Genomic DNA, 27021 nt, shown 5'->3' with positions numbered 1-27021 from the left:
ATTATCCAGAAAACTTTACCGATTGGCTTGAAAATATGAAGAATCTGCTAATGAGCTAAGGGTACCAAAGCATTTTTTGTGAGGGTAAGAATGTTAGAGGGCTCTGAAAGGGGGCGAAAAACTGGTGACTTTTAATCAGTCTGAAACTTACAGAATTTAAGTCCCTAGATCAGGCGGAACCTAGTATTAAAAAAACAATATTTTGAGGCATGGCCCTTGTCTGAAAAGGGCAGAAATTTTCTTCTAAATGGTCCAAAACTCATATCCTTCAGTCCTTGATTCGGGAGGATTTCATCGCAGAAGAAAAAATATGGGTAATTCCCATAAATGACCAAAAACTCCTTATTTTTGAAGGACTTGAAATTACATCTATAAGTTTCTATTTAAAGGAGTTAAAAATTTCAATTGGGGGCATGGGTCTCTAAAAACTTGGGGCAGAACATGTGTTGTTCTAATTGTCTCGGCACTTATATCTCAAAGTTCTGGAGTTAAGGCTGCACCAATTAAAAAAAAAATAATAATAATAATAAATGGAAAATAAACATTGATTCGCCTGAAAATGCTGCCCTAAAAAGGCGAATAACAACATTAAACCTAAAACCACAGGTTCCTGGCCAAATAGACCTAAATGATCAAGAACAAAATTTAGTTTTGAGGCATGTGCCGCTTAAGATTGTGGCCCAAAAATAACCAAATCTTTTCCAGAATGACTTGAAACCTTCAAGGATTGTTGCCAGGTCTAAGAAGACCCCATATTTTGTATCTAGGGGAGTGCCTGGGCGTTTGGAAGCGGACCAAATCCCATTGTCGCTGATCCGCTTTAAACTTTTAGTCGCAAGTCTTTGGGACAAGAGATACATAATATAAAAGATACTTTGGGCTATGGGGCTATAACCCCAAAAATAGAGACCAAACACTTGTATCTTTGATCAGCTCAAAACTTAAATCTTTAAGTGCTTGGGCCGAAAAAATCCCAGCGCACAAGAAAAAATTGAAAGGAAAATATTGAATCTTCCGAAAAAAAAAGTGCCATAAAGTCCACGGTTCGAAATTAACAACCGTCAGTTCCCAGGCCAAGAAGTCCCTAAAGCCAGGGAATGGGCCGATGCCTTGTTGTCTTGGAACAGTTTCAAGCTTAGAAAGTGTTTTCAGAACTTGTAGACTGAGACTTAACGAAACCATTTGTGACAAAAGAATTTATTTGGGCCAGTTGTTGCCCAGAAAGGTCAAACAACTTTTTTCTCCTAAACACAGAATTGGAAAACTGCGGATAGACATTCCCCCATCAGTTGTAAAGTTAGATATAGACAAGGCAAGAAAATTTCAGTAAAGTTAGAATTTTTTGAAAAAAATAAGCTGTATCGATTCGAATCTTCAGAAAATAGTAATCATGTTTTTATTTGTCCCTCCTATAGTCTTATCACCGGGCATAGTGTATTTCTTTGGGTATGATCAAATCTAACTTGTTCTTAAAGTATGCTTTAGATTAGCTTTGCTTAATTAAAAACTCTAAAATTCTCCCTTAGTGCAAAAATGAAATAAGTTCAAGCTGCGGTAATTTGAATCTATTGATGATGGAAAACCTGATTTATTCTGGATTCTCTGTTTTTAAGTTACTACGACTGTAGTAAAAAGCAATACAGTGAGTACTTGAGCCAGCATTTTATTTAAAGAAAGCAACCATAACTTACAAAGTAATTGTTAAAAAAAAAACAGTTTTTTATCCATCGATTCATATTCCCTGGGCATATAGGGAGGGCCTGGTAGACTTCAGTGAAGACTAAGCATTTTGTTCATCTGTATTGAAATGCAATGCCTGAAATTAGGCCTACAAATTTTGCTTTCTAGGAATGGCTTAAAATCACAGGATATTTTTGCCAGTCTGCTTGAATAGTTCAGAGTATATGTCAAAGGAACCTCCATAAAGACTAAAAAATTTAAGGAAATAAATGTAGTTATATTAATTTGTGACGTCGGATTTTTATTTTTTTTTAAGATAATAAATCAAAATTCTTTTATAAATGACCTTGAGATTTAATTATTTGAACTAACAATCAGTTAAAGAAAAAGAACATGAAAAGTTTTTTTTAATAAAGTGATAGGTTAACATGTGTGTAAATTCAAGTGGATGGCCTTGGCTCTACAGAATACTAGAAATTTGTCATATTTTCAATCCATAGTATAAATATTATTCAGAACTGTTGCACAAATCTACGGCTGATCAAATATTTTCACTAATATACAACTTTTACCGGTAATATCTAATTTTGGTCCAAAATTTTATTTATTAAGCAGAAAAACTGGAAAACCCTAACCATTTATAAAACTGTGTCAATTAAAAAACAGAAATAAGATAATGAGAAACGCCAAACACTTTCCAAAAGGAAGTTTTCAACTAAAAGTAAAGAGCCATATTAAAATCAACAAGAGCTAATAGCTCATATGGCACTTGTGACGAGGCAAGAAGAGCCGGGAGCTCATATGGTATGAGCTCTAACAAAATTCTAAGAATCAATAGATTGATTTAAAAGGAAAATCAGAGGCTTAATGCCGGTCAGGATTTAAAATAAGAGCTCCGAGTCACGATGTCCTTCTAAATATCAAAATTCATTAAGATCCGATCGATCACCCACTCGTAAGTTATAAATACCTCATTTTTTCTAATTTCTCCTCACCCTTTAGCCCCCCAGATGGTCGAATTTGGGAAAACGACTTTATCAAGTCAATTTGTGCAGGTCCCTGACACGCCTACGAATTTTCATCGTCCTAGCACGTCCAGAAGCAATTTTCACGTTTTCCAAGAATTCCGGTTTCCCCCTCCAACTCCCCCCAATGTCACAGGATCTGGTCGGAATTGAAAATTAGAGCTTCAAAGCCCAAGATCATTCTAAATATCAAATTTCATTAAGATCTGGTCACCCTTTCGTAAGTTACATATAACTCATTTTTCCTAATCCCCTCCCCAACTCCACCAAAGAGAGCAGATCCGGTCCGGTTATGTCAGTCAAGTATCTTAGACAGGTTTTTATTCTTCACATCCAGTTTCATCCTGATCTCTCCGATTTAAGTATTTTCTAAGATTTCGGGTCCCCCCCCCAACTGCCCCCCACCGCCAATGACGCTGGATCCGGTTTAGATTTAAAATAAGAGATCTGAGTTACGAGGTCCTTCTAATTATGAAGTTTCATGAAGATCCGGTCGCTCCTTCGTAAGTTAAAAATACGTCATTTTTTTCTAATTTTCCAGAATTAACCTTCCCCCCCCCCCTCCGATAGAATGAATCCGTTCCAATTATGTATATCACGTATCTAAGACTTCTGCTTATTTTTCCCACCAAGTTTCATCCCGATCTCTCCAATCTAAGTGTTTTCCATGATTTTAGGGTCCCCTGCCCCCAAACTCCCCCCAATGTATTCAGATCCGGTCAGGATTTAAAATAAGAGCTTTGAGACACGATATCCTTCTAAATATCAAATTTCATTGAGATCCGATCACCCGTTCGTAAGTTAAAAATACCTCATTTTTTCTAATTTTTCAGATCCTTAAGTTTCATCCCGATCCCTCCACTCTAAGTGTTTTCCAAGATTTTAGGTTTCCCAACTCCTCTCCAATGTCATCAGACTTGGTCGGGATTTAAAATAACAGCTCTGAGACACGATATCCTTCCAAACATCAAATTTCATTAAGATCTGATCAACCGTTCGTAAGTTAAAAATACTTCATTTTTTCTATTTTTCCGAATTAACGGGCCCCCCACTCTCCCCCAGATGGTCAAATCGGGAAAACGACTATTTCTAATTTAATCTGGTCTGGTTACTGATACACCTGCCAAATTTCATCGTCCTAGCTTACCTGGAAGTGCCTAAAGTAGCAAAACCGGGACCGACAGACCGACAGAATTTGCGATTGCTATATGTCACTTGGTTAATACCAAATGCCATGAAGACGAGTAGATATTAAGTCATATAATACTTCAGACTTAAAACTGAAAGAAAATACTGTGAATGAATTAATCGTATCCCAAAAGTTTACATTCGGAAATGATCAGTTTCTCGCTGTACGAAAGGAGAATTTTGTAGAGTAGAGACGAAGAAGAGTAGAGACAACACGAGTTAGCTATTTAGAATATTGTAATAGTAAGCGATGAAAATACTAACTATGATTTCTGTTCCTCTGTCAGTCAATGTTGTTTTCTTTTTTCCTCGAATCTCTGTTTACTACCAGAATGTTCACTAACTAATTGTTTTACTAGTGTAAATTTACTGTGCGACTGGGATAGTCGTTTTAGGATGCTTCTCAATAAATGATTAATGTGTTGTTGTTTGTTTTCTCACATTTAAAAATGTAAGAGGATGGGTAAGCATTGGAATAATTTAGCCTCCTGTAACACACGAATAACGCTCTAGTGTTAAATTTTTTAGGTTGGTTCATTTCAACTATTCGTTGAAGGATACAAAGATGCTGAATATTGGATTAGGAAGTTTGAAACGGAGCCACTTTCGGATTCAGTTAAGGAAGAATTTCAGCAGCAGTTTGAGCGTTTGGTGGTTTTGGATTATATTATAAGAAACACTGATAGAGGGAATGATAACTGGTTAATACAGTATGTAAAAGCTGAAACAGAGAAAACTTCTGAAAATGTAAGTTGTTTTTTTACGATTTCTGTCGGATAATCCTCTGCCATGCCTTTTCTTTAAAGGAATATATATCGTTCAGACGTACCTTTTAATTCCTAAGAAATAATAATGCAATAAATTTTGTTTCTTATTATAGTGTTGATAGGAATCGCAGTCAAATGCGTTGAAGCTTTTAAAATCAGTATTCCTGCAAATATGTAAAATTTCGCGTTCTACGCTAACGTACGGCATATGACATATGTTAAAAGCTACGTACAAATTAGTAGATTATATTTAAACGAAGAGGTTGTATCAATAGGATGATAATACATACCTTTATCCGGAGTCACATTTTATCTACTCAAAAGTAACTAGTTTCCTGTTCATGTTGACACATCTGGGATACATGTAACTGACCGAAATATTTTCATAATAATAATAAGGATATTATTTACAGCCGAGTGACGCGGCTTAGCGTCACCCAACTTGGTATATTGCTTCAAAAAACACTAAAAACTTCACAATTGCTGTTCTGTCACTACCATCTCCAAAAAAAAAAAATGCTTGATCTCACTTGAGAGAAAAAAACGCTAATAAACCTTATAATAACCAAAACACAGAGGTGTTGACGTGTTTTCACAACTTGCCACATTGTTCTCTGTTAAAATCACTTGGTAACCTATTATACAGTCCGAGCCTGACATGACAAGTAGGGAAAAAAAAGTTTTAGTTACATCATGGGAGCATCCTTTTTTCGTGTCTGGACAGGTTAAGGGTTCGTGGAGACCCCTACTAGCCACAAATAAAAGCTGTTATTTAAATATGAATGACACTAAGTAGTAATTAGAAATTCCAATAAGGCAGAATATGTCGTTTAACATATCTGGGTCTCACTGATAAAGCTTTTTGATCTCCACAAAGCTATCTGACGGCTGAGTTCTGGATTTTGCCAAAAGGAAGCTATTGGGGTGGGAAAATATCTGACCAGACAACATTACTGTACAATAGGTGAATAGTTGAGAAATGTATAGACTGTATTACATTACTGGGGAAAATTTTCTCATAAAACTCCAATATTCCCTGCAACTTTACTTCATAACTCCTCTGTTATGATTTAGGCATTAATCCATTAGGACTTTAAAGTGTTTAACAAGCTCTATTCGTTCAATTTAAGTATCGCCAAGTCTTACTTATTAATTTATCGATAGTAATTGGGCCTTCTTCCCTATACTAGAAATTTTGGTTTGGTATCTTTGACCCGTGTATTTTAGCTCTTATCCATTTCTCTCTTGGGCTCTTAGCCATAATAAGCTTTTCATGGATTGTTGCTCCTGTCTTCGCTGCTACTTTAAAATGCACAGCGTCCACAAATAGTGTAATAATTTACTCTATAAATTTACTGACAGGAAAAGTCTGGTCAAACGATAAACAACCCATAGGTCCATATAGGTCATCAACAGATATTAAAAATGGTTTTTGTCCGAGCAAAAACCCTTGTGAAACACAACTTTCAAGCTTGTTTGTACCTAACATAGCACCACCGATACTCGCATATAAAAATTGCTTGCAAGGCAAAGCCTCTAAAGGGTTCGAAAAAGCACTTCGATTCCCCACTTATCCAGTTTTGTAAACAAAATGCCATGATTACCTCAATCAAGGCTCTCGTAATATCGAGAAAATTGAAGCCACTTTTCATCCAGCAGCCAGAGTATTATTTACAGCCATCACCAAAAACAGCTCTGTCTGGTCCCTAGCTGGGTAGAGCTTAGAAGTCCCCAAATCTCAAGAAACTCATCCAGTCTAGCACTAATTATCTTCTCAAACACTCTACTTAACACTGGAAGAAGACAAGTAGGTTAATAGGTAGATATGGAATTCTTATCACCACCTTTGAATGATGGTATAACTCTAGCGACCTTGGAACAGTAAAAAAAAATTTCATACTTTGTACACTGAATGAATAAGTACAGCAGATGATCTGATGATTGAAAGCATGTTTTCCAAGACTTTAAGCGACAAATAATCACTACGTGATACTAAAGTGGTCACAGATTTCATCGGCTGCTTCTTACAGCAATATGCTACGACCTGGGGTAATTGATTGCTTTATTCTTCCTTGAAGTAGAAATTGTGATTTAGCGTGTACCGTTGTACACCACACCACGCTAAAACTGCACCATTGCAATCATATTGGTTAAAAACTGTATACATGATAATTACAATCCCCCACTTCAAACAATAAAAAAATCGCTTATCTTTTCGTCCTCTACTTTTTTCTGGGCACTGGGAAGCGAACACATATTATAAAAAATAATTATAATGCTATATAAAAGACTCGACTCTGAGTTATAACAACCACAATTTCGTATCCTAACCACTGGACTATCATGTACTTTGTAATAGTATTTGTTATATACCTTTTGCTGTTATTATAAAAAAAAATTAAATATATCTTAGAAATTCTCAGACTCCATGCCTTTTTTCTTTTTATGGGGATGGATGGACTTGTTTGATGAAAATGGGGACAGACAAGAGAAATAGGTAAAAATTTTCAAAAAGTAGATGGACGATGGTGCAAATCGGGTATTTCGTGGAGTCAGAGACATCCAGCACCATATCTGCCAACGCGATTCTCTACATTTAAATAAAGAAAAAGTGCGCAATGTGCTACGGTTTAGATTGTCGAACTTTCGCCTTTATATTGTTCAAAAATATATATTGCTATATTTTTTCTTTTTTTTTACTATTTGGACATATACATATATTTATATATATATATATATATATATATATATATATATATATATATATATATATATATATATATATATATATATATATATATATATATATATATATATATATATATATATATATATATATATATATATATATATATATGAGAACTAGAAATCTTCAGGTTCCACGGAAGCTAGGTCTAATAAACTCTGCCTTGTCATTTGCCCGATTAACCTCCTTCTTGCTACTTCTCTACTTTGCCGAAACACAAGATCCCTGTACATGCTTTGTATTTTAGGATTACAGAGAGGTTAAACCGGCTGTGATAAGGATAGCAGCAATAGATAATGGTCTGGCGTTTCCTTTCAAACATCCAGATTCCTGGCGGACGTATCCTTTCTACTGGGCTTGGCTTCCTTATGCCAAAATTCCATTTAGTCAAGCTACACGAGATGCGATACTCCCATTTATATCTGATATGAACTGTGTGCAAGACCTATGTGATGAACTTTATAGGCTTTTTAAGGTTTGTATATTGTCTTTGTGAAATAAGGCAACATCAGATGCTGGTTTTTTTTTCTGCTTATTCTTCTTCTTTTTTTTTCTTTTTTTCGATTATTCATGGATTAATAGAAAGATTTTTTGCGTATTGCTATCGCTTTATTTTCATTACTATTTTACTGTATTATTTTGTAATCGTCGTGCATGCTTGTATGCATGAAGATACTTAGGATCCATGATGAAATGGGAAAATCAAGCTCTAGCAAAACATTAAAAAATCCATTTTCTTTGGACTTAGTGACTACTTCAGCTCCGAAATAGCCCAATTGATATTATTAGTATGATAAATAATTCATTAGGTAAGTCTAATAAATTACTATCAAATCCCAATTTTTTAGTTGTTATTAAGTAAGTTTCAGATTTAGATTGAGTATCCGAACGATGTGGTGGATAATCTGTGCTTCAGCTCAATGTTCAGGGTCTTTGTTTTTCGTTTGGTTAGTGGAAACTTATAGTTGGTAGTGGCTACCTGTATTTTATTGTTTTTTATGAGACTTTCCTTGATTCACAAACCGAATTCTTTTGTATCTCACTGTTTGTAACATGAAGTAAGTAAATTGGTAAGTAATTGGTTGGTTAAAAATGGCTTTGCTCTCTGTTTCGGGATATCTTCTGTATTCTGTAAGACATAACCTGTCAATAGACGAAGAGGGGACCTTCAATCTATGTTTATTGATGTTCAAGCCCAAGCTAAAACTTTAATTCTTGGTAATATATGCCAGTATTCTAGTGGGTCTATTCCCTCTTTCTTTCGTATTATTGATTCTATTCATAGTATGTGTGACCGATATCATCCTTTTCTTCGGATTTTCTTTCAGCTTTGCGCACTTGTGGACCATTGCCTTATGCATGTATTCCAACTCGGGTAACTGACACTACTGATTCTTTGCTTGATAATATTTTTCGTTGTTGACGTTGGTGCAAAATCGTAGGGTGACGAGTGTTATTTCAGACCTTAAATTTCTTCCTTAAAATTTATCTGTCAGGAATTGGCTCTTCTTAGGTCGCGGTTGACCCATCATTTGTGGAATACCATTGAAATTGAATAGGATTTAAATTCTGTGTTCAATTTGTTCTACGATTCATTGAAATAATTTATCTTTAGTTCATGTTATGCGTCCCAGTTCAACCCAGCATCGAAAAGAAGAGCCTCATTAAATCCTTCGATGACTCCTAGACTCCTTAAGACGGGGAAGAAGAAAAATAATCTTTGTTGGAAGGCTTACAGGTCCTCTAAGCCTTCTTTAGGTGATTCTCGATTTAAATTGTTCAAAGTTTATAGAAGAGTTTACCATTCGATTTGCTGAAAGCCCAAGTCCCCATTTTACTATAGAAAATTTTCTTCGTGCGGTCAAAGACGTCAGCCCTTTTTGAAATAATTATCCAGTTGTTTTTTGTAAACTACCTTGCTTTAAATATAAGGAAGTCATGTTTTCTCAATTTTTCAAGAGTGTCATAGGCTTGCCCTGGCTTAAATAAAATAAAACTATTAAGAGGCTCTCTAAGTAGGCCTTAGGACCGTTATGTTCGAATCCTACTTATCTCGCTTGATGAAATTTTTCATTTAAGTATCGTATTGACTTCATCAAGATGTAATTGTCTAGGAGTATCGGAATTCTTAGAAGACTAAAGTACATTATTCTAGGGTCAATTTTTGAATCCTTTTCTTCAGCCTAGTTCAGTCTTATGTTTCATATTGTCCTGTTTTTTTAATGTCAATAATTCCTTCGTCACTGAAGCCACTTTTAAAACGTTTATGATAATGCAAGGACTATTATTCAAGAAAACAACCGTTATTCATTTAAATTCTTGCTTGAATTGAAATCTCTTTGTTTTTGTTGCGTGCTTCTTTGACGTTTCTACATTCTTATGTTCACCTTACTGCTGCCCCATGCAAGAATATATCGTTTATTTCTAATATACTATCTTGTCATTTCCGCGCTTCCAACAATCTACAGAGTCCTCCTACTTCATGAGTTCGGTTTGACTTCAACCCCCTGATAGCCTATAATAAGATCTGGAACACGCTTCCAGAGTCTGCAACACCTTTGGTATCTTTAAAAAGAGTCTTTGGAATTTTCTAGGAATGTTGGAGATTTTTGAGGTGGTTATTGGATTTTGGTTGTATTTTGGTATTTTGTAAATTATTTGATTTAGTGTATTTCTTTTTTTTTCTCCTTTGTTCTTTCCTGACTATGGAGCCTTACGGGGATACTGTTTCAGTTGATTTTTGAGTTGTGAGCTTATTAATATTGATTAATGTTATGATATTGTTATCTGTATACAGTCCTATCCTAAATTAATTGTAAATGATTGAATCTAATACAGTTTAAAGGACACAAAAATTCGTATTCATAATGCAGTAGGCTATATACTGTATGTAAAAATGTCATGCGCTAAAGACCAAATGTCTCTGAAATAAATTTGTATCGGTGGGTGAATAGCATTCCATGCTTTACAGGAGGTAAATAGGAGGGGGGTAAAGAAAAGAATAAATCATCTTTAAAGTGCTCTTCGGGTGCGTTTTTGGGGTGAATCTCCCTCTCCGCTCTCTAATTAGAGATATGCCAGCCCTTCATCAGGAAGAGTTGGCAAGGCCACTTAGATGCGTCAATTAGAAGGTGATTATCGAGGCACGACGAAAAGAAATGATTTCGTCCTTCCACTGTTCTCTTAAAAAGAATTAGACAGTTTCAAGATTCATAGAAAGAATATAACTGCTTTCTTTATTGATAGAAAAGCGATTTGTGCTTTAGTAAAGGTTTGTACTTATCGCAGGAAAGCCTAGCATCAGGGGGGAAAATCCCAAAGTGCTATAAACCATAAAATACCGGGAAATAGGCCAGGTCGTGATTGATACAAATGAGCATTAAACAAACAAAAAACAGCAACCAAACACCTCAGACAAGACAGTACATAAAAATGAAGACATTTTGAGATATAGAAGCACAAGTAAGTTGGACTTGGGCGAACATAAATTCCGGGGTTGGACAAAAACTCCGAGATAGCTGGTTAATTTGAAAATATTGAAACTTCGTTTGGTTTCACTTCTCTTTTTTTTTACTGCCTAAAGAAATATATAAAAATTCAGAATCCTTTCCCGTGGTCCACAAGAGGTTCGTAAAGAGTAACATAATCAAAAAGTAATCGGAAAAATATACATTTTAAAGTACACCAAGTTCAAAATATTATAGTTTAAATGTGGTGCTTAATTTATTAGAGTTAGTATTCTTCGATACTTACCTACAGTTTAATGGGGAGTTATAAGAGTATGTGGTTGGTATACTCATGACAGTATATTTGAACCACTTTGAAGCTGATTATTATATGTGTCAGCCAGAGTTTAAATTTGAGATAAAACAGAGACAACACTCAAAATCCTAAAATATCCTTTTACAATTATCTTACTATGTATATTGGTAAGTGTCCGTAACCCCCAGCAAATTTGGCGCTGTGCTGCTACTAGCATAAAAATTCGAAAGAGTCGAAGTTACAATGGACAAACATCGAAACGGGACAAATTAAACGGTCATACAAGTTACCTTTTTCTGCCAAATCTTACAGTCAATAAATCTCTAAGTTTTTAGTCCGCCCGTGCAAGAACAATTTATGTTGCATAATACCGGAACCTCTTTGCAATTCTGTGTCTCTTTTAACTCATAATTATAATGAGGCACACCCCCCGAATTTTTCCCGATGTAATTGTTCTAGTAAATAGTGGTTTCACCATAAATATCCGAACGAAAAATAGTTTAAAATCGTAGATGTTTTTGTTAGTATAGTCTGTAAGATACTGTTTTTACAGGCTATCATTGGAAACGGGGGCAGTTTCTTTTGCTACCACCAACCTTGAGAGGAGTGGGGTCGCTATTAAACAAGATTTGCATGTGTGGGTACCGCACCTAAACTTAAAGTAAGATGGTGTCTAATTCCTTTTCTCGACCTAACTTGGACTAAGGATAAACCAAAAGCGGAATAAAAAAAAATAACTTACTTTTATTTACCCGATCGCCATACAGACTTCAAATTTAAGCTTGATAAGAACTGAACTTCAACATACTATGAACTCGCTATTAAATAAACTCAAAACATGTACACACATAATAAGCAAACTCGTCGTCCTTCGTGGGCCAAGGGTGAGTACGCCAATCAGGGAAGCAGTAAATTGAATGGACCAAGTTTAACCATATTAAAAATTCACTAGCATTTAGTGTCACGCTGTAAGTAATGGGTGACTCGGCTCAATAGTAACTGAAACTCTAAAAAAAATCAGTTTTTACATCAATAGATACAATTGGCTTTATAATAAAGGAATTGGCTTTTTATGCTGATTCCAAATATAAAAGACATATTAAGTTTAGTGTTACCTACCAAAAGCAATGAGCCTGAGAAAATTTGCCTTACCTTTGAAAAAGGGGAGAAACACCCCCTAAAAGTTCATGAATCTAAATGAAAATCGCACCCAAAAATGGAATCAGTTTCGTTTGATCTTTTATTTTCTTTTAGACGGATAAAGGGTTTGATGGTATCTTGTTTGAAAGGCAAATGAGCGTCTTGCGAGGCCAGATATTGAACCTCAACCAAGCCTTGAAACAAGGGAAAACACCTGAAGAGCTTGTGCAGTTGCCTCAAATGGTTGTTGAAAGGTAAAACTCTTTCTCATTGGACCTTGCTTTCTTTCTGTTTTGTATTTTTTGCTCTTCAGAACGTACAAACGTTCAAAACGGGGGTTAGATAAAGTAATTTTTTTTGTATTTGAAGCTTTTTTTCGTTTTGCGGGGGACGGTGACATAACTGCTTTTCTTATGTTATTTTTTTGTGATTTAACTAAATTTATTGACTAATCAAACAATTCGTGGTATATACATATATATATATATATATATATATATATATATATATATATATATATATATATATATATATATATATATATATATATATATATATATATATATATATATATATATATATATATATATATATATATATATATATATATATATATATATATATATATATATATATATATATATGCCCGGTTCTAAGCCGACTTAATATATACTTCAAATTCTCATTCAGACAGAAAAGCAGAAGGAAATCAAATGTACAATGCTTATTCCGGTCATCAAAATAAAAGATGGGGGTTGAGGTGCGGCGAAGTGACATTTATTTGGGTTTCAGAGAAGGAAAGAAGATATTTTATCCCCGACACACCTAACCATTTTAGTACTATAACCATTTCGTACAGTGAAGCTCTTAAGTCGGCTTAGAACCGGGCAGCAAGAAGTCCCTGGTACATCCAGTTGAATGGAGGCTTTGTGCAAGCCTTGGACCATCTTGTTAACAATAATTTTGTTTTATTTTTTATATGTGTGTTTTTAACTACGTAAAACTTGCGAATATACAACATTCTTCGCTATCCCATTGTCTGTGCATATAAATAGATTGTCAGGTTTACTGACTCTTGAACATGCAACATATTATTGTCCATGGGAAAAAGAATCCGTATTCAGATCTATACCTCATTATTCTAATGATTGCCCTTGAGCTTTCTTGACGGTGATTGCTAATCGAACATTCCCTGTGTCCCCGTCGTCATTTATATATCCCCCTGTGCCCCCCAGCGTCCCCGTTGTAGTTGTGTCCCTGTGTCACGGTCGTCATTTATATTCCCTTTCTCCCGGTCGTCATTTGTGTTCCTGTGTCCCAGTTTGCAATTTCTCTTTGAGTGTCCCGGTCGTCATTTATATTCCCTGTGTCCCGGTCGTCATTTGTGTCCCTGTGTCCCGGTCTGTAATTTCATCAGTTGACAAACATGACGTCAGTCGACACACAAACATGACGTCACTTTACAGACAGACAGACGACTTATTTTCATGTTCTTGTGATTCCTCGGCACGCTTTCTTTTCTTACTTTCTCTATCAGCCGCAATTTTTTTGGCATAGACTCTTTGAGCAGCTTCCTTGGCTGTTGCCATTGTAGGTTCTTCAGTCATTTTACAATTAAACATTTTTCCGTCCACGATCTTCTTACAATTAAAAATTTGTCTTTGAACGATTTTCTTAAATACCTTTAATGACGTCATCGTCATAACAAACATGACGACATGATGACATGACGTCACTCGACAGACCCACAGACAACTTATTTTTATATATATCGTTACTTGCCATATTAGTTACGCACCATTGTAGTTGTGTCCCTGTGTCCCACCTGTGAATATATATATATCTATATATATAAAAATAAGTTGTCTGTCCGTTACGCTAGATTATATCTTCTATATATATAAAAGAAAACAAACTAGAATGTAAAAACTGGAAATTGCATAAATATTTCGAAATATTTTGACAATAGATAAAAGTAATTCGAAAAAGAAAAATGGTAAAAAACTAAAAAAAAACTAAGAGAAAAAACTAAAAAAAAAAAATTAAAAATTAAAAAAATTAAAAAAAGAAAAAACCTAAAAAGAAAAAACGTAAAAAAATAAAAAAGATAAAAAACTAAAAAAAACTAAAAAAGCTAAAAACTAAAAAAAGAAAAAACTAAAAAAAAAACTGGGAATTGCACAAATATTTCAATATATTTTGACAATAGATTAAAGTAATTCGAAAACCTTAAAACAGATACCCCAAATTTGAGGTTTAAATTAAATTGTTGGAGCTTTAGCATGCTTGGCACGTAAAGATTTTTCCAAGTGTCAATGTTAGAATGAACATTGAGAAATTGAAGAAAACAAATCAATAAAAAGAAGAAACTAAAAAAAGAAAAAACTAAAAAAGAAAAAAAACTAAAGAAGAAACTGTATCTATATATATAAAAATCTATCTTCTATATATATAAAAATAAGTTGTCTGTCCGTTACGCCAGATTATATCTTAAATATATATAAAAATGAAACTAAACTGAAAAGCAAACTGAAACTAAAAATGTAGAAACTGGTAATTGCATAAATATTTCTATATATTTTGACAATAGATTAAAGTAATTCGAAAACCTTATAACAGATATTTATAATTTTGAGTTTTATTATAAATTGTCGAGTGTTTGCATGCTTGGTACGTAAAATTTTTTTCTAACATTGGGCAGGATGAAGAAAATTATATTTTAAAATGCCGTGAATTGTTTCACCAATTTGTCGTGGATATGTATGCTAAAATTGAATCAGAACGTTTGCTATATATCCGCCTGAATCAGACCAAGCTCCGCTCTGAACAATACATTCATTTGCGAGATGCAGTTATAAATGACGGTAATACCACAAACGTTGGAAGATTAACAATTTTACCTTCGTCATATGCTGGCAGTCCCCGTCATATGCATGAATATGCTCAAGATGCTATTGCGTATGTTCGTCTCTATGGTCGTCCAGATTTATTTATTACATTTACATGTAATCAATCTTGGGACGAGATACTGCAGCTTTTACTTCAAGGACAATCGGCGGTTCATAGGCATGACATTACGGCACGTGTCTTCCGGCAAAAGTTGAAATCACTGATAAACTACCTTGTAAAACATGAAGTGTTTGGGTCAGTGCGATGCTGGATGTACTCAGTGGAATGGCAAAAACGAGGTTTGCCACACGCACATATACTAATCTGGCTACATAAAAAAATTACTTCAAACGAAATTGATGATGTGATTTCCGCTGAAATACCTGATAAAAATGTCGATAAGGGGTTACATGATATTATTGTAAAAAATATGATACATGGACCTTGCGGTGCACTGAACGAAAATTCACCATGCATGGCCAAAGGAAGGTGCACAAAGCAATATCCTCGACTTTTAGTACCCAAAACAATTACTGGCAATGATGGTTACCCACAATATAGAAGAAGATCTACTGAAGATGGCGGTAAAACAGCAATAATAAAGAAGCGTAACGGTACCACCATCGAAGTAGATAACCAGTGGGTTGTTCCATATTCCCCTTTATTATCAAAAACATTTAAAACTAAAAAAACTAAAAAGAAAAAACACTCAAAGATAAATTACAGACCGGGACACAAATGACGACCGACACAGAGGGAACAGGAACCTCAAAGAAAAATTACAGATTGGGACACCCGGACACAAATCACGACCGGGAATATAAATGACGACCGGGACGCAGGGAAACAACTACAACGGGGACGCCGGGGGCACAGGCGGGATATATAATTGACGATTGAGACACAGGGATTGTTTGAATAGAAATTACAGACCGGGACACAAATAACAACCGGGACACTGGGACACAGGGAATATAAATGACGACCGGGACAATCAAAGAGAAAATACAAACTGGGACACTAGGACACAAATGACGACCGGGACACAGGGAATATAAATGCTATTTATATGCACAGACAATGGGACAGCGAAGAATGTTGTATATTCGCATGTTTTACGTAGTTAAAAATATATATTTATATATATCTCTATTCACAGGTGGGACACAGCTACAATGGCGCGTAACTAATATGGCACGTAACGACTTACGCGCGCGGGGGGGCCTGGGGGGGGCGCGAAGCGCCCCACCAACTAGGTGTTGGGGTGGCGCGAAGCGAGTTGAGTGTATGCATGTTTGTTTGTTTGTAAAAAGAGCGTTTGCATATGACGTCATTATTAGTACATAAGGCTTTGTATATGCACAGACATATAAATATAAATGCTATTTATATGCACAGACAATGGGAAAGCGAAGAATGTTGTATATTCGCATGTTTTATATAGTTAAAAATATATATTTATATCTATATCTATTCACAGGTGGGACACAGGGACACAGCTACAATGGCGCGTAACTAATATGGCGCGTAACGACTTACGCGCGCGGGGGGGCGCGAAGCGCCCCACCAACTAGGTGTTGGGGTGGCGCGAAGCGCCACCCCAACAGCTAGTATATATATATATATATATATATATATATATATATATATATATATATATATATATATATATATATATATATATATATATATATATATATATATATATATATATATATTTATATATATATAAAAAAATAAGTTGTTTGTCTGTCTGTCGGCTGACGTCATGTTTGTGTGTCGACTGACGTCATGTTTGTCGACTACGTCATTATAAGGATTGAGCTGTATGTCGTCATGAAGTTGTTTGTCGTCTGACGTCATGTTTGTCGACTAACGAAACTACAGACCGGGACACAAATGACGTGTTATGTCTGTTATAACGTAATAGAGGCAACAATCTTGACAGGGCCTTTTGAGGGTGAGGCTTTTCTTATTCCACGCATTCTCATGATTCCAATAAATCTGCCTTTTCAACCTAAAAGATTGCAATTCCCAATTTGATTAGCATATTTAGTTTTCAGTCCAGAACCACTAAAGCTATTATGTAAATATCAAAAATATTTATGTTGTCTGAGCAATAATTTTTAGTTTTTATTTCTAAAGAAAGCGTGCCGAGGAATCAAAAGAACAGCAAGGAAACAGGCTTGAGGCTAAAGAACGCAAAACCGCGCAGTTAGATGAAGATCCACCTGGACAGCGAGAGTCAAAACATATCAAAACTGAAAATGATAGCGATGATGATTGGGTTTGGGATCTTGACTTGGATAAGGTCATCAATGCCTACCAGATTTTAGTTAAAAAAACAAAGGTTCGGCGATATGTATTTCATAGTGAAGCTGAAAAATAAAGAAGAAAAAGAAAACTGAAAAAAGAAAAAATGTAAAAAACTAAAAAATACTAAAAAGAAAAAACACTCAAAGAGAAATTACAGACCGGGACACAAATGACGACCGGGACAGAGGGAATATAAATAACGACCGGGACACTCAAGGAGAAATTACAGACTCGGATACCGGGACACAAATGACGACCGGGACACAGGCAATATAAATGACGACCAGGACACAGGTATTTATGAATATCGTTCAAAGACAAATTTTTAATTGTAAGAAGACCGTTGAAAGAGAAATTTCTAATTGTAAAATGACTGAAGAACCTACAATGGCAGCACCCGAGGAAGCTGCTCAAAACGAATGTATTCACGCCGAAGTAGCTGAGTTGGTAAAGCGTTATGTTTCAGGTTCTAGGTCCGAGAGGCTCCAGGTTTGAACCTTGGCTTTAGCATTAATACAAAAGAAGAAAAAAACTAAAAAAGGTAAATACTACAAAAAAACTAAAAAGAAAATATATATATATATATATATTTATATATATCATCTTTTCCACAAAAATAATAATTTAGTGCTTCTGCTTAAAAACAGCAATCGAATTGATGCCTCCTGATACGCAACTACCAACAAAGTGGCAATCGTGGTCGGTGATCAGTTCTTACCTCGAGATAATATTCTTTATAGGCGAAACAATCAGTTGACAAGAATTGCTTAAACTCATCGATGCTACGATGCCCTACAATATCCTGACGAATATAAATGACGCCCGGGACACTCAAATAGAAATCACAGACTGGGACACCGGGACACAAATGACGACGGGGACACAGGGAATATAAATGACGACCCGGACACAGGGACACAACTACAACGGGGACGCCGGGGGGCACAGGGGGATATATAAATGACGAAAAGAAAGCGTGCCGAGGAATCAAAAGAACAGCAAGGAAACAGGCTTGAGGCTAAAGAACGCAAAACCGCGCAGTTAGATGAAGATCCACCTGGACAGCGAGAGTCAAAACATATCAAAACTGAAAATGATAGCGATGATGATTGGGTTTGGGATCTTGACTTGGATAAGGTCATCAATGCCTACCAGATTTTAGTTAAAAAAACAAAGGTTTGGCGATATGTATTTCATAGTGAAGCTGAAAAATAAAGAAGAAAAAGAAAACTGAAAAAAGAAAAAATACTAAAAAGAAAAAACACTCAAAGAGAAATTACAGACCGAGACACAAATGACGACCGGGACAGAGGGAATATAAATAACGACCGGGACACTCAAGGAGAAATTACAGACTGGGATACCGGGACACAAATGACGACCGGGACACATGCAATATAAATGACGACCAGGACACAGGTATTTAAGAATATCGTTCAAAGACAAATTTTTAATTGTAAGAAGACCGTTGAAAGAGAAATTTCTAATTGTAAAATGACTGAAGAACCTACAATGGCAACACCCGAGGAAGCTGCTCAAAACGAATATATTCACGCCGAAGTAGCTGAGTTGGTAAAGCGTTATGTTTCAGGTTCTAGGTCCGAGAGGCTCCAGGTTTGAACCTTGGCTTTAGCATTAATACAAAAGAAGAAAAAAACTAAAAAAGGTTATTTATATAGTTATTTATATTTATTATTTATAAGGCTATTTATATGCACAGACAATGGGACAGCAAAGAATGTTGTATATTCGCAAGTTTTACGTAGTTAAAAACATATATATATATATATATATATATAGATATATATATATATATATATATATATATATATATATATATATATATATATATATATACATATATATATATATATATATATATATATATATATATATCTATATATATAAAAATAAGTTGTCTGTCTGTGTGTCTGTCTGTGGATCAGGTGACGTCATGTTTCTGTGTCGGCTGACGTCATGAAGTTAGTTTTCGTCATTTTTGCTATGACGGTGACGTCATTAAAGATATTTAAGACATACATGTTCACGTAGAAATCTATTAATGTTTAAGTTTAAAATGACTGATGAACTTACAATGGCAAAAGCCGATGAAGATGCTCAAAGAGTCTATGCCAAAAAACTTGCTGCTGATAGAGAAAGTCGGAAAAGAAAGCGTGCCGAGGAATCAAAAGAACAGCAAGGAAACAGGCTTGAGGCTAAAGAACGCAAAACCGCGCAGTTAGATGAAGATCCACCTGGACAGCGAGAGTCAAAACATATCAAAACTGAAAATGATAGCGATGATGATTGGGTTTGGGATTTTGACTCGGATAAGGTCATCAATGCCTACCAGATTTTAGTTAAAAAAACAAAGGTTCGGCGATATGTATTTCATAGTGAAGCTGAAAAATAAAGAAGAAAAAGAAAACTGAAAAAAGAAAAAATGTAAAAAACTAAAAGATACTAAAAAGAAAAAACACTCAAAGAGAAATTACAGACCGGGACACGAATGACGACCGGGACAGAGGGAATATAAATAACGACCGGGACACTCAAAGAGAAATTACAGACTGGGATACCGGGACACAAATGACGACCGGGACACAGGGAATATAAATGACGACCAGGACACAGGTATTTAAGAATATCGTTCAAAGACAAATTTTTAATTGTAAGAAGACCGTTGAAAGAGAAATTTCTAATTGTAAAATGACTGAAGAACCTACAATGGCAACGGTCCACCATCGAAGTAGATAACCAGTGGGTTGTTCCATATTCCCCATTAGTGCGAAACGTCAACCCCAAGTCAAATTCGTGCATTGTTTGGCATCATTTTAACAACTTGCTCTCCATCAGCTCCTACAGAGTTATGGGAAAAATATAAGTCAAAAATGTCCGAAGATATACTCCATCGAAAACAGTTAGAGACGTCAGATATGACTTTTGATTTTACATCAGAAATTTATAACTACACTTTAGTTATTATAGAAGATTTGTGCGTACGTATGGCAAACAAACCTCTTCAGGATTTGGGAATGCCTTCACCTAACCGTATCGCTGCTGTTTCGACATGTGTAGAATTGGATCGTGAAAAAAGTTACAGTACGAATGATCTATTGTCGTATGTACAAAATAACATTTCCAAGTTAACATCGGAACAAAAAGACATTTATGATACGATAGACTAAATTTCAGGACGTATACAACTACCTGCTGATTTCTGTAATTTAGTGACGTCCAAAAATGAATTGATTGAAAAAGTATTTCCGAATATTCTAAAAAATTATAAAAATAATAAATGGCTAAGTGAAAGAGCGATTCTCGCACCCAAAAATATAGACGTCCACGAAATCAACAATATTGTTTTGACCAAGATTCGTGACCAGGCAGTCCTTTACAAGTCAGTCGACACAGTTTTGGAACCAAATGAAGCGGTTAATTATCCATCTGAATTTTTAAATTCCATAGATCTTTCAGGGTTTCCACCACACGTGCTACAACTAAAAATAGGCGTACCAATAATACTTTTAAGAAATATCAACCCACCAAAGCTATGCAATGGCACGCGACTTGCCATAAAAAAAAACAATGGAAAACCTAATAGAGGCCACAATCTTGACAGGGCCTTTTGAGAGTGAGGCTGTTCTTATTCCTCGCATTCCCATGATTCCAACGGATCTGCCTTTTCAATTTAAAAGATTGCAATTCCCAATTCGATTAGCATTTGCAATCACCATTAACAAAGCTCAAGGTCAATCATTAGAAAAATGTGGTATAGATCTTAATACTGATTGTTTTTCCCATGGACAATTGTGCGTTGGATGTTCGAGGGTCGGTAAACCTGACAATCTATTTATATGCAGCGAATATTGGACAGCGAAAAATGTTGTATATTCGCAAGTTTTACGCAGTTAATTTGTATTGTATCTACCTATCTATCTGTCTATATAAAAACGAGTTGTGTGTATGCATGTTTGTTTGTTTGTAAAAAGAGCGTTTGCATATGACGTCATTATTAGTACATGGTCAAACATTTTCAGATCAATTGCTGGCAATTGGAAACGGAAAGCTCCCAGTAGTGGGAAAGCCAAAAATGTTGTATATTCGCAATTTTTACGTAGTTTGAAACACATATATAAATCTATCTATATTCACAGGTGGGACACAGGGACACAACTACAATGGCGCGTAACTAATATGGCGCGTAACGACTTACGCGCGCGGGGGGGCTTGGGGGGGCTCGAAGTGCCCCACCAACTAGGTGTTACAGCTAGTATAACAACAACAACAGCTAGTATATATATATATATATATATATATATATATATATATATATATATATATATATATATATATATATATATATATATATATATATATATATATATATATATATATATATTCACAGATGGGACATAGGGACACAACTACAATGGCGCGTAACTAATATGGCGCGTAACGGCTTACGCGCGCGGGGGGGCTTGGGGGGGGGCGCGAAGCGTCCCCACCAACTAGGTGTTGGGGTTGCGCGAAGCGCCACCCCAACAGCTAGTATATTTATATATATATATATATATATATATATATATATATATATATATATATATATATATGTTTTTAACTACGTAAAACTTGCAAATATACAATATTCTTCACTGTCCCATTGTCTGTGCATACAAATAGATTGTCAGGTTTACCGACTCTTGAACATGCAACATATAATTGTCCATGGGAAAAACAATCAGTTTTCAGATCTATACCTCATTATTCTAATGATTGCCCTTGAGCTTTGTTGATGGTGATTGCTAATCGAACGTTCCCTATGTCCCCGTCGTCATTTATATATCCCCCTGTGCCCCCCGGCGTCCCCTTTGTAGTTATGTCCCTTTGTCCTGGTCGTCATTTGTGTCCCGGTGTCCCAGTCTGTAATTTCTCTTAGAGTGTCCCAGTCGTCATTTATATTCCCTCTGTCTCGGTGTCCCGGTTGTCATTTGCGTCCCGATGTCCCGGTCTGTAATTTCATCAGTTGAAAAACATGACGTCAGTCGACAAACAACTTCATGACGACATACAGCTCAATCCTTATAATGACGTCAGTCGAGAAACATGACATCAGTCGACACACAAACATGACGTCACTTGACAGACAGACAGACAACTTATTTTGTATATATATAGATAGATATTATGACAGCCTTGGGCATCAAGTAGAAACTCTCAGGGTAAGATGAGAGGGGGGGTGCTTAACTGACCAAAAGGTAATACGTGCATATTGTCACTACTTCTGCTGGTAAGACTAAGGGCATTAAAATGAAAATTGCAGGGAATGTACATAGGGATATCGTGCTAATTAAAAACGCAGATCTTATTCTTTGTCTCCCAATGCTGGTTGTCAAAAGTTCGTGTCAGTAATATCGCAAGAACAGCTTAGAATATTAATTTGAGTCTTACAGGGTATGTTGGAGGGATGTTGAACTAACCGAAAGACACTTAGTGCATATTACTACTACCACTGCTAATGCTACTAGTAACGTTACATGTTACTTCTATTACTAAGACTAAGAGTATGAAGCAGAAAATTTCAGGGAATGTTCAGGTGATGTTGGAAATCAAGACGCACTATATGCATGCAGGTTGTCAGCAGGGCGTATCAGTAACATACCAGGAACTCCTTAGGGTATTTAGTTGAAACTTTTACGGTGTGAAGAAGGGAATGGAGTGTAGTCACTATTTCCGATAAGATGACGAGGTGATCATTGTTTTATGTGTATGCCAAGTTCTTACTAAGAATGCCTCTGTTGGCGAGAAACCGGCGCTTGGTTTTTCTTTATGTGGTCATATTTTATACCAAAGGCATAGCGGAACGGGGATTGCCCTTTTAAAAGTCGATGGAATCAAAGATTAGTTTGTTTAATGCTTTTCTGTACTTTAATACCCGGGGATGTTTTGTTTTCATTTTTGCAGCTGTGTGAGTTGATGATGTTTTCTTTTTGTTTTGTCTGTTCTTTTTTCTTTCTTTTTACTCTCTGTTTGCACCATGTTTGTATTTTGTCTTAATTAATTTTCTTATTCATTACCGCTCAAATCTCCTCTCGTATTGTGATGATGATAGTTTATTTTTTAAAATATATTAATTTCAAAGAGCAAATACACTAAATGAGCTCTTTTTCTCGAAGTATTGCTAACCAGAATTATATTTGGGTTCAAATTCTGGGGCTTAGAGGTGGTAGCTCTCCTCGCATTTTTCGTAACTCAGGGCAAAATATGAAAAAACGAACAATAATTAAATAAAAATATGAGTTTTCTGAAATCAAGGTAAAGAGCGACATTAAAACTTGAAACGGACTGGAATTACTCCTCAACACTCCGATCTTCACGCTAAGTTTGACTTTTGCCCCAATTCTTTAAAAAAGATCACTCAACCACAAGGGTCTTTGAATTGGGATAATAAGTATTTTTAAAGTCGTATAAAAGATATAGCTTAAAGAGAATTTGGTTAAGGAGGAGACAGCCCTGTGATGTACTGAATAGTTTTCTTCCGTTTTAATTTTTGATTACGCGCTTTGCTTTTATTTGAGAACACCTATATTTTTTCTGTAATAAAAAAAGAATCCGTTGTAAATCATAATCACCTCTAGCAGATTTCAAGAGCAACATTTTTGGATGTCATGATAGTCGGAAATCGGGGCTCATACTGTTCTCATCATATTGCTGTTTGATTTTGGATTGACACCATAAGTCATTACTGTTGTAACGATTTAATTGTTTTGTAGGTCAAAAATTCAACTGGGGAATGACGGCTTTCGAAGCTATGGCGATTCATTTACACAGAGATTTCAGTATAAGGGACCATTTTTTAAATGGTTCTAAAGTGGATTCTGTATATGTGTATATTTTATTCAAATGTGATTTTGAATATTCGGAATTTATTATATTTCTTTAAACTACTTGAAGTGTGATGAAGAACTAGGGAACTATCTTTCAATTTACTAGCTAGAATATAGTCAGCATTATTTGTATGTGATTTTTCCTTTCATTTTTGATAAGTAATAATAGTCGTGGATTCTCAAACCTAAATGTAGTAGGAATTTCTGCATAGTATATAAAATCTAAATTAGGATTTTTGGGACAAATGATTTTAACCGGGTGGAACAGAGGAGAAGTATGCACCAGTATGTCATTCTCAGCAGGTTAACGCCATGACGAACTAGTAGTGTGCTCAACAATGTTCCTGTCAGATTTGTAATAATAGGGGGGCTGTTTGCCCCTTCCTGGGTTTTGAAAAGTTTTTTTTTTGTATTTTCATTGGAAATTCGTTTTGAACCCCCCCCCTCTACATATCTGTGAATCCACGCCACTAGTGTTAATACGTATTGGGTTTCTTATTTTGCTTGTATAGCTAAATTTTCGATCAAACTGAGGGGCACCATTAGCCTCATTCTCTATCAATGCTTTATTAATCTATATGGAAACCCATACTTGAGATCCAATACCTTAAACACATATTGATTTGAGTTAGAGAAAATTTGTTTTCTCCAAAGGATTCCTTTAAATTTCCTTTTAGCAACTAACAATGCCAGTAAGTTTTTATTAGCTGGGGGTTCCTTCTTTTTTCATTTTTATCTCTCTCTTTTTTAATATACCACAATTTTGCAATTAATGACTCGATAAATGTTTTCATAAAGTGTTTAGTTCATTCTTCATTTATTCTTTTTTTTTGTTTATTTTTTATGGCTGTTCCAAATAGTCGATGTCGATTCACAGTATATATTGTCGATTTTTTCTTTTTTTGTGACTTAGCGTATATCCAACACAGTTTCGTGTTATTTCTTTTTATAGTCTCTAAAGACTTTGTGAATGACAATGTAGATATCTGAATAGTAGTCTATATTTCATATGTATTAGTTTTATGCTTATCAATTATCATCATGCAAGACAGAGAACCCAGATGCCGGAAGAAGTATTCGAAACTGGAATATCTCAAATATCTTCTTGGGATTTGCTTTTTTTTAGTATCTTGTTTTGTTGGTAAAATTATTCTTCAGCTTAATATTTCGTTTTTGGTAGAGTAACGAAATTCAATTCTATTGTTTTATCCTAAAACTCGCCATTTTTTTTTAATATCATTTTGGCTTTTGATTAGTATTTATAGATGAGTTTTTCATGCAGTGTTGCAAATAATTCTTCATGCTGGAAGATTTCTATAAGTTGAACCGTAATTTTTTTTTTTTCTTAAGTCATAAGCTTTGCTTGATCATTTTACAAAACTTCAAACACGGATCGTTTACAAAAAACTGTAGATGTATCAATTGTGACACATTGCTGATACCCCTGCTTATTCGTTCCCTTTAATCAGTGTCTTACTTTGAGCTATTTTAGAAAACAGCACGCTGTGGCCTTCAACGGTGTTGGTGATCTTATTTAGATTCCCTGGCACACTGGGGTATCGCATCTTGAAAGAAGCTGCAATAGGTTTTCTATAGCGAGTATATAATAAACGAGAATCGTATATTCTATTTTTGTATTTTCAGTTTTTATTATTTGCGTTGATTGCTCTGTTGTTGATAGCGCTTGGGAGTTGTGATAGCTATCGTTGCTTTTTATTACAATTTTATTGCTGAGAATATTGATTAAAGTAACGATTCAAATGTGTTTCACTCTTTTTTGTTGAGGTATAAATCTTGGTTACCAGCTAAAATATAAAGGTACATTATGTGCAACTACTCTTCATTGTGGCCTTCGTCCTTTTAAGATTAAAAAATGTTGGTATTGATATAGTGACGTAGGTGGAAGATGTATTCCTTGTGGGCCTAGAAATAATTTGCTAGAGAGATATGCCCTCTTCCTCGAGATTTTGTCGCTACAACGATTTCCATTTTAGTTCTTTATGATTCTCCTACTATTTGTGAATTTTGTGCTGTTTTAAAGTATTTCCCCTCGGTTCCTTTTCACATGCATTCTTTTCTGTATATGCCTGGTTTTGCTGATTTGACTGATGGCTGTCATTTTATGAAATAGTTTTAGATGGAATTGGCAAAGGATTAGAATAATTCTTCGTGTATTGCTCAGCCCTTGACCGGACAATGGTTTATTATTGCAAGCTGAATGAAGGCAATCATAAAGTAAGGTCACTTTTTGTTCTTGGTGTTTAAATCACTTGTTCCAAAGGCTGTTGTTGAAGCGTAAAATGTTTTTTAACCACTTGTAATTATGTTAAGGCAAAAGATTTCAGGATTTTTTTTCTACGTTTCCTAGCGTTTTGTGCACTTTGCTTGAATTTGGTATAAAATATATCTACGGTTTGACTGGATTTCCGAGAATTTAACTAAAAAACATAGTTTTCTTGAAGAAAAGTTAAGTGCGTCTTTTACACTTAAAATGAACAAAAATTAACTTATATTAGGTGTAAAACATCATAGAACAAAAGCACTATGAAGGAGGTAACGAAGCCGCAAATAAACTGAAATCGGGTACTTAGTAAAGATTGATTTGGCCTCTATGTATTTTC

The 27021-nt window shown here is 35.2% G+C and overlaps 1 protein-coding gene across 4 annotated transcripts in view; it reads left to right on the top strand.

Moving 5' to 3' along the window:
* The window catches only part of LOC136029544 (phosphatidylinositol 4-kinase type 2-alpha-like), a 105584-nt gene extending 79419 nt beyond the window's left edge, over nucleotides 1–26165 (top strand). For all 4 annotated transcript variants that reach the window (XM_065708042.1, XM_065708017.1, XM_065708034.1 and 1 more), the window contains exons 7-10: nucleotides 4422–4640; nucleotides 7654–7881; nucleotides 12423–12562; nucleotides 24287–26165. In XM_065708042.1, the coding sequence (XP_065564114.1) occupies nucleotides 4422–4640; nucleotides 7654–7881; nucleotides 12423–12562; nucleotides 24287–24383 (684 nt within the window). In that variant the 3' untranslated portion in view covers nucleotides 24384–26165. The remainder of the gene's footprint in view (nucleotides 1–4421; nucleotides 4641–7653; nucleotides 7882–12422; nucleotides 12563–24286) is intronic.
* The last annotated feature ends 856 nt before the right edge of the window (nucleotides 26166–27021 follow it).

Source organism: Artemia franciscana, chromosome 1 (assembly GCF_032884065.1).
Source record: "Artemia franciscana chromosome 1, ASM3288406v1, whole genome shotgun sequence".
Taxonomy (NCBI): Eukaryota; Metazoa; Arthropoda; class Branchiopoda; order Anostraca; family Artemiidae; genus Artemia; species Artemia franciscana.
Note: the sequence above shows the minus strand (reverse complement) of the source record. Positions and strands in the feature narration are given on the sequence as shown.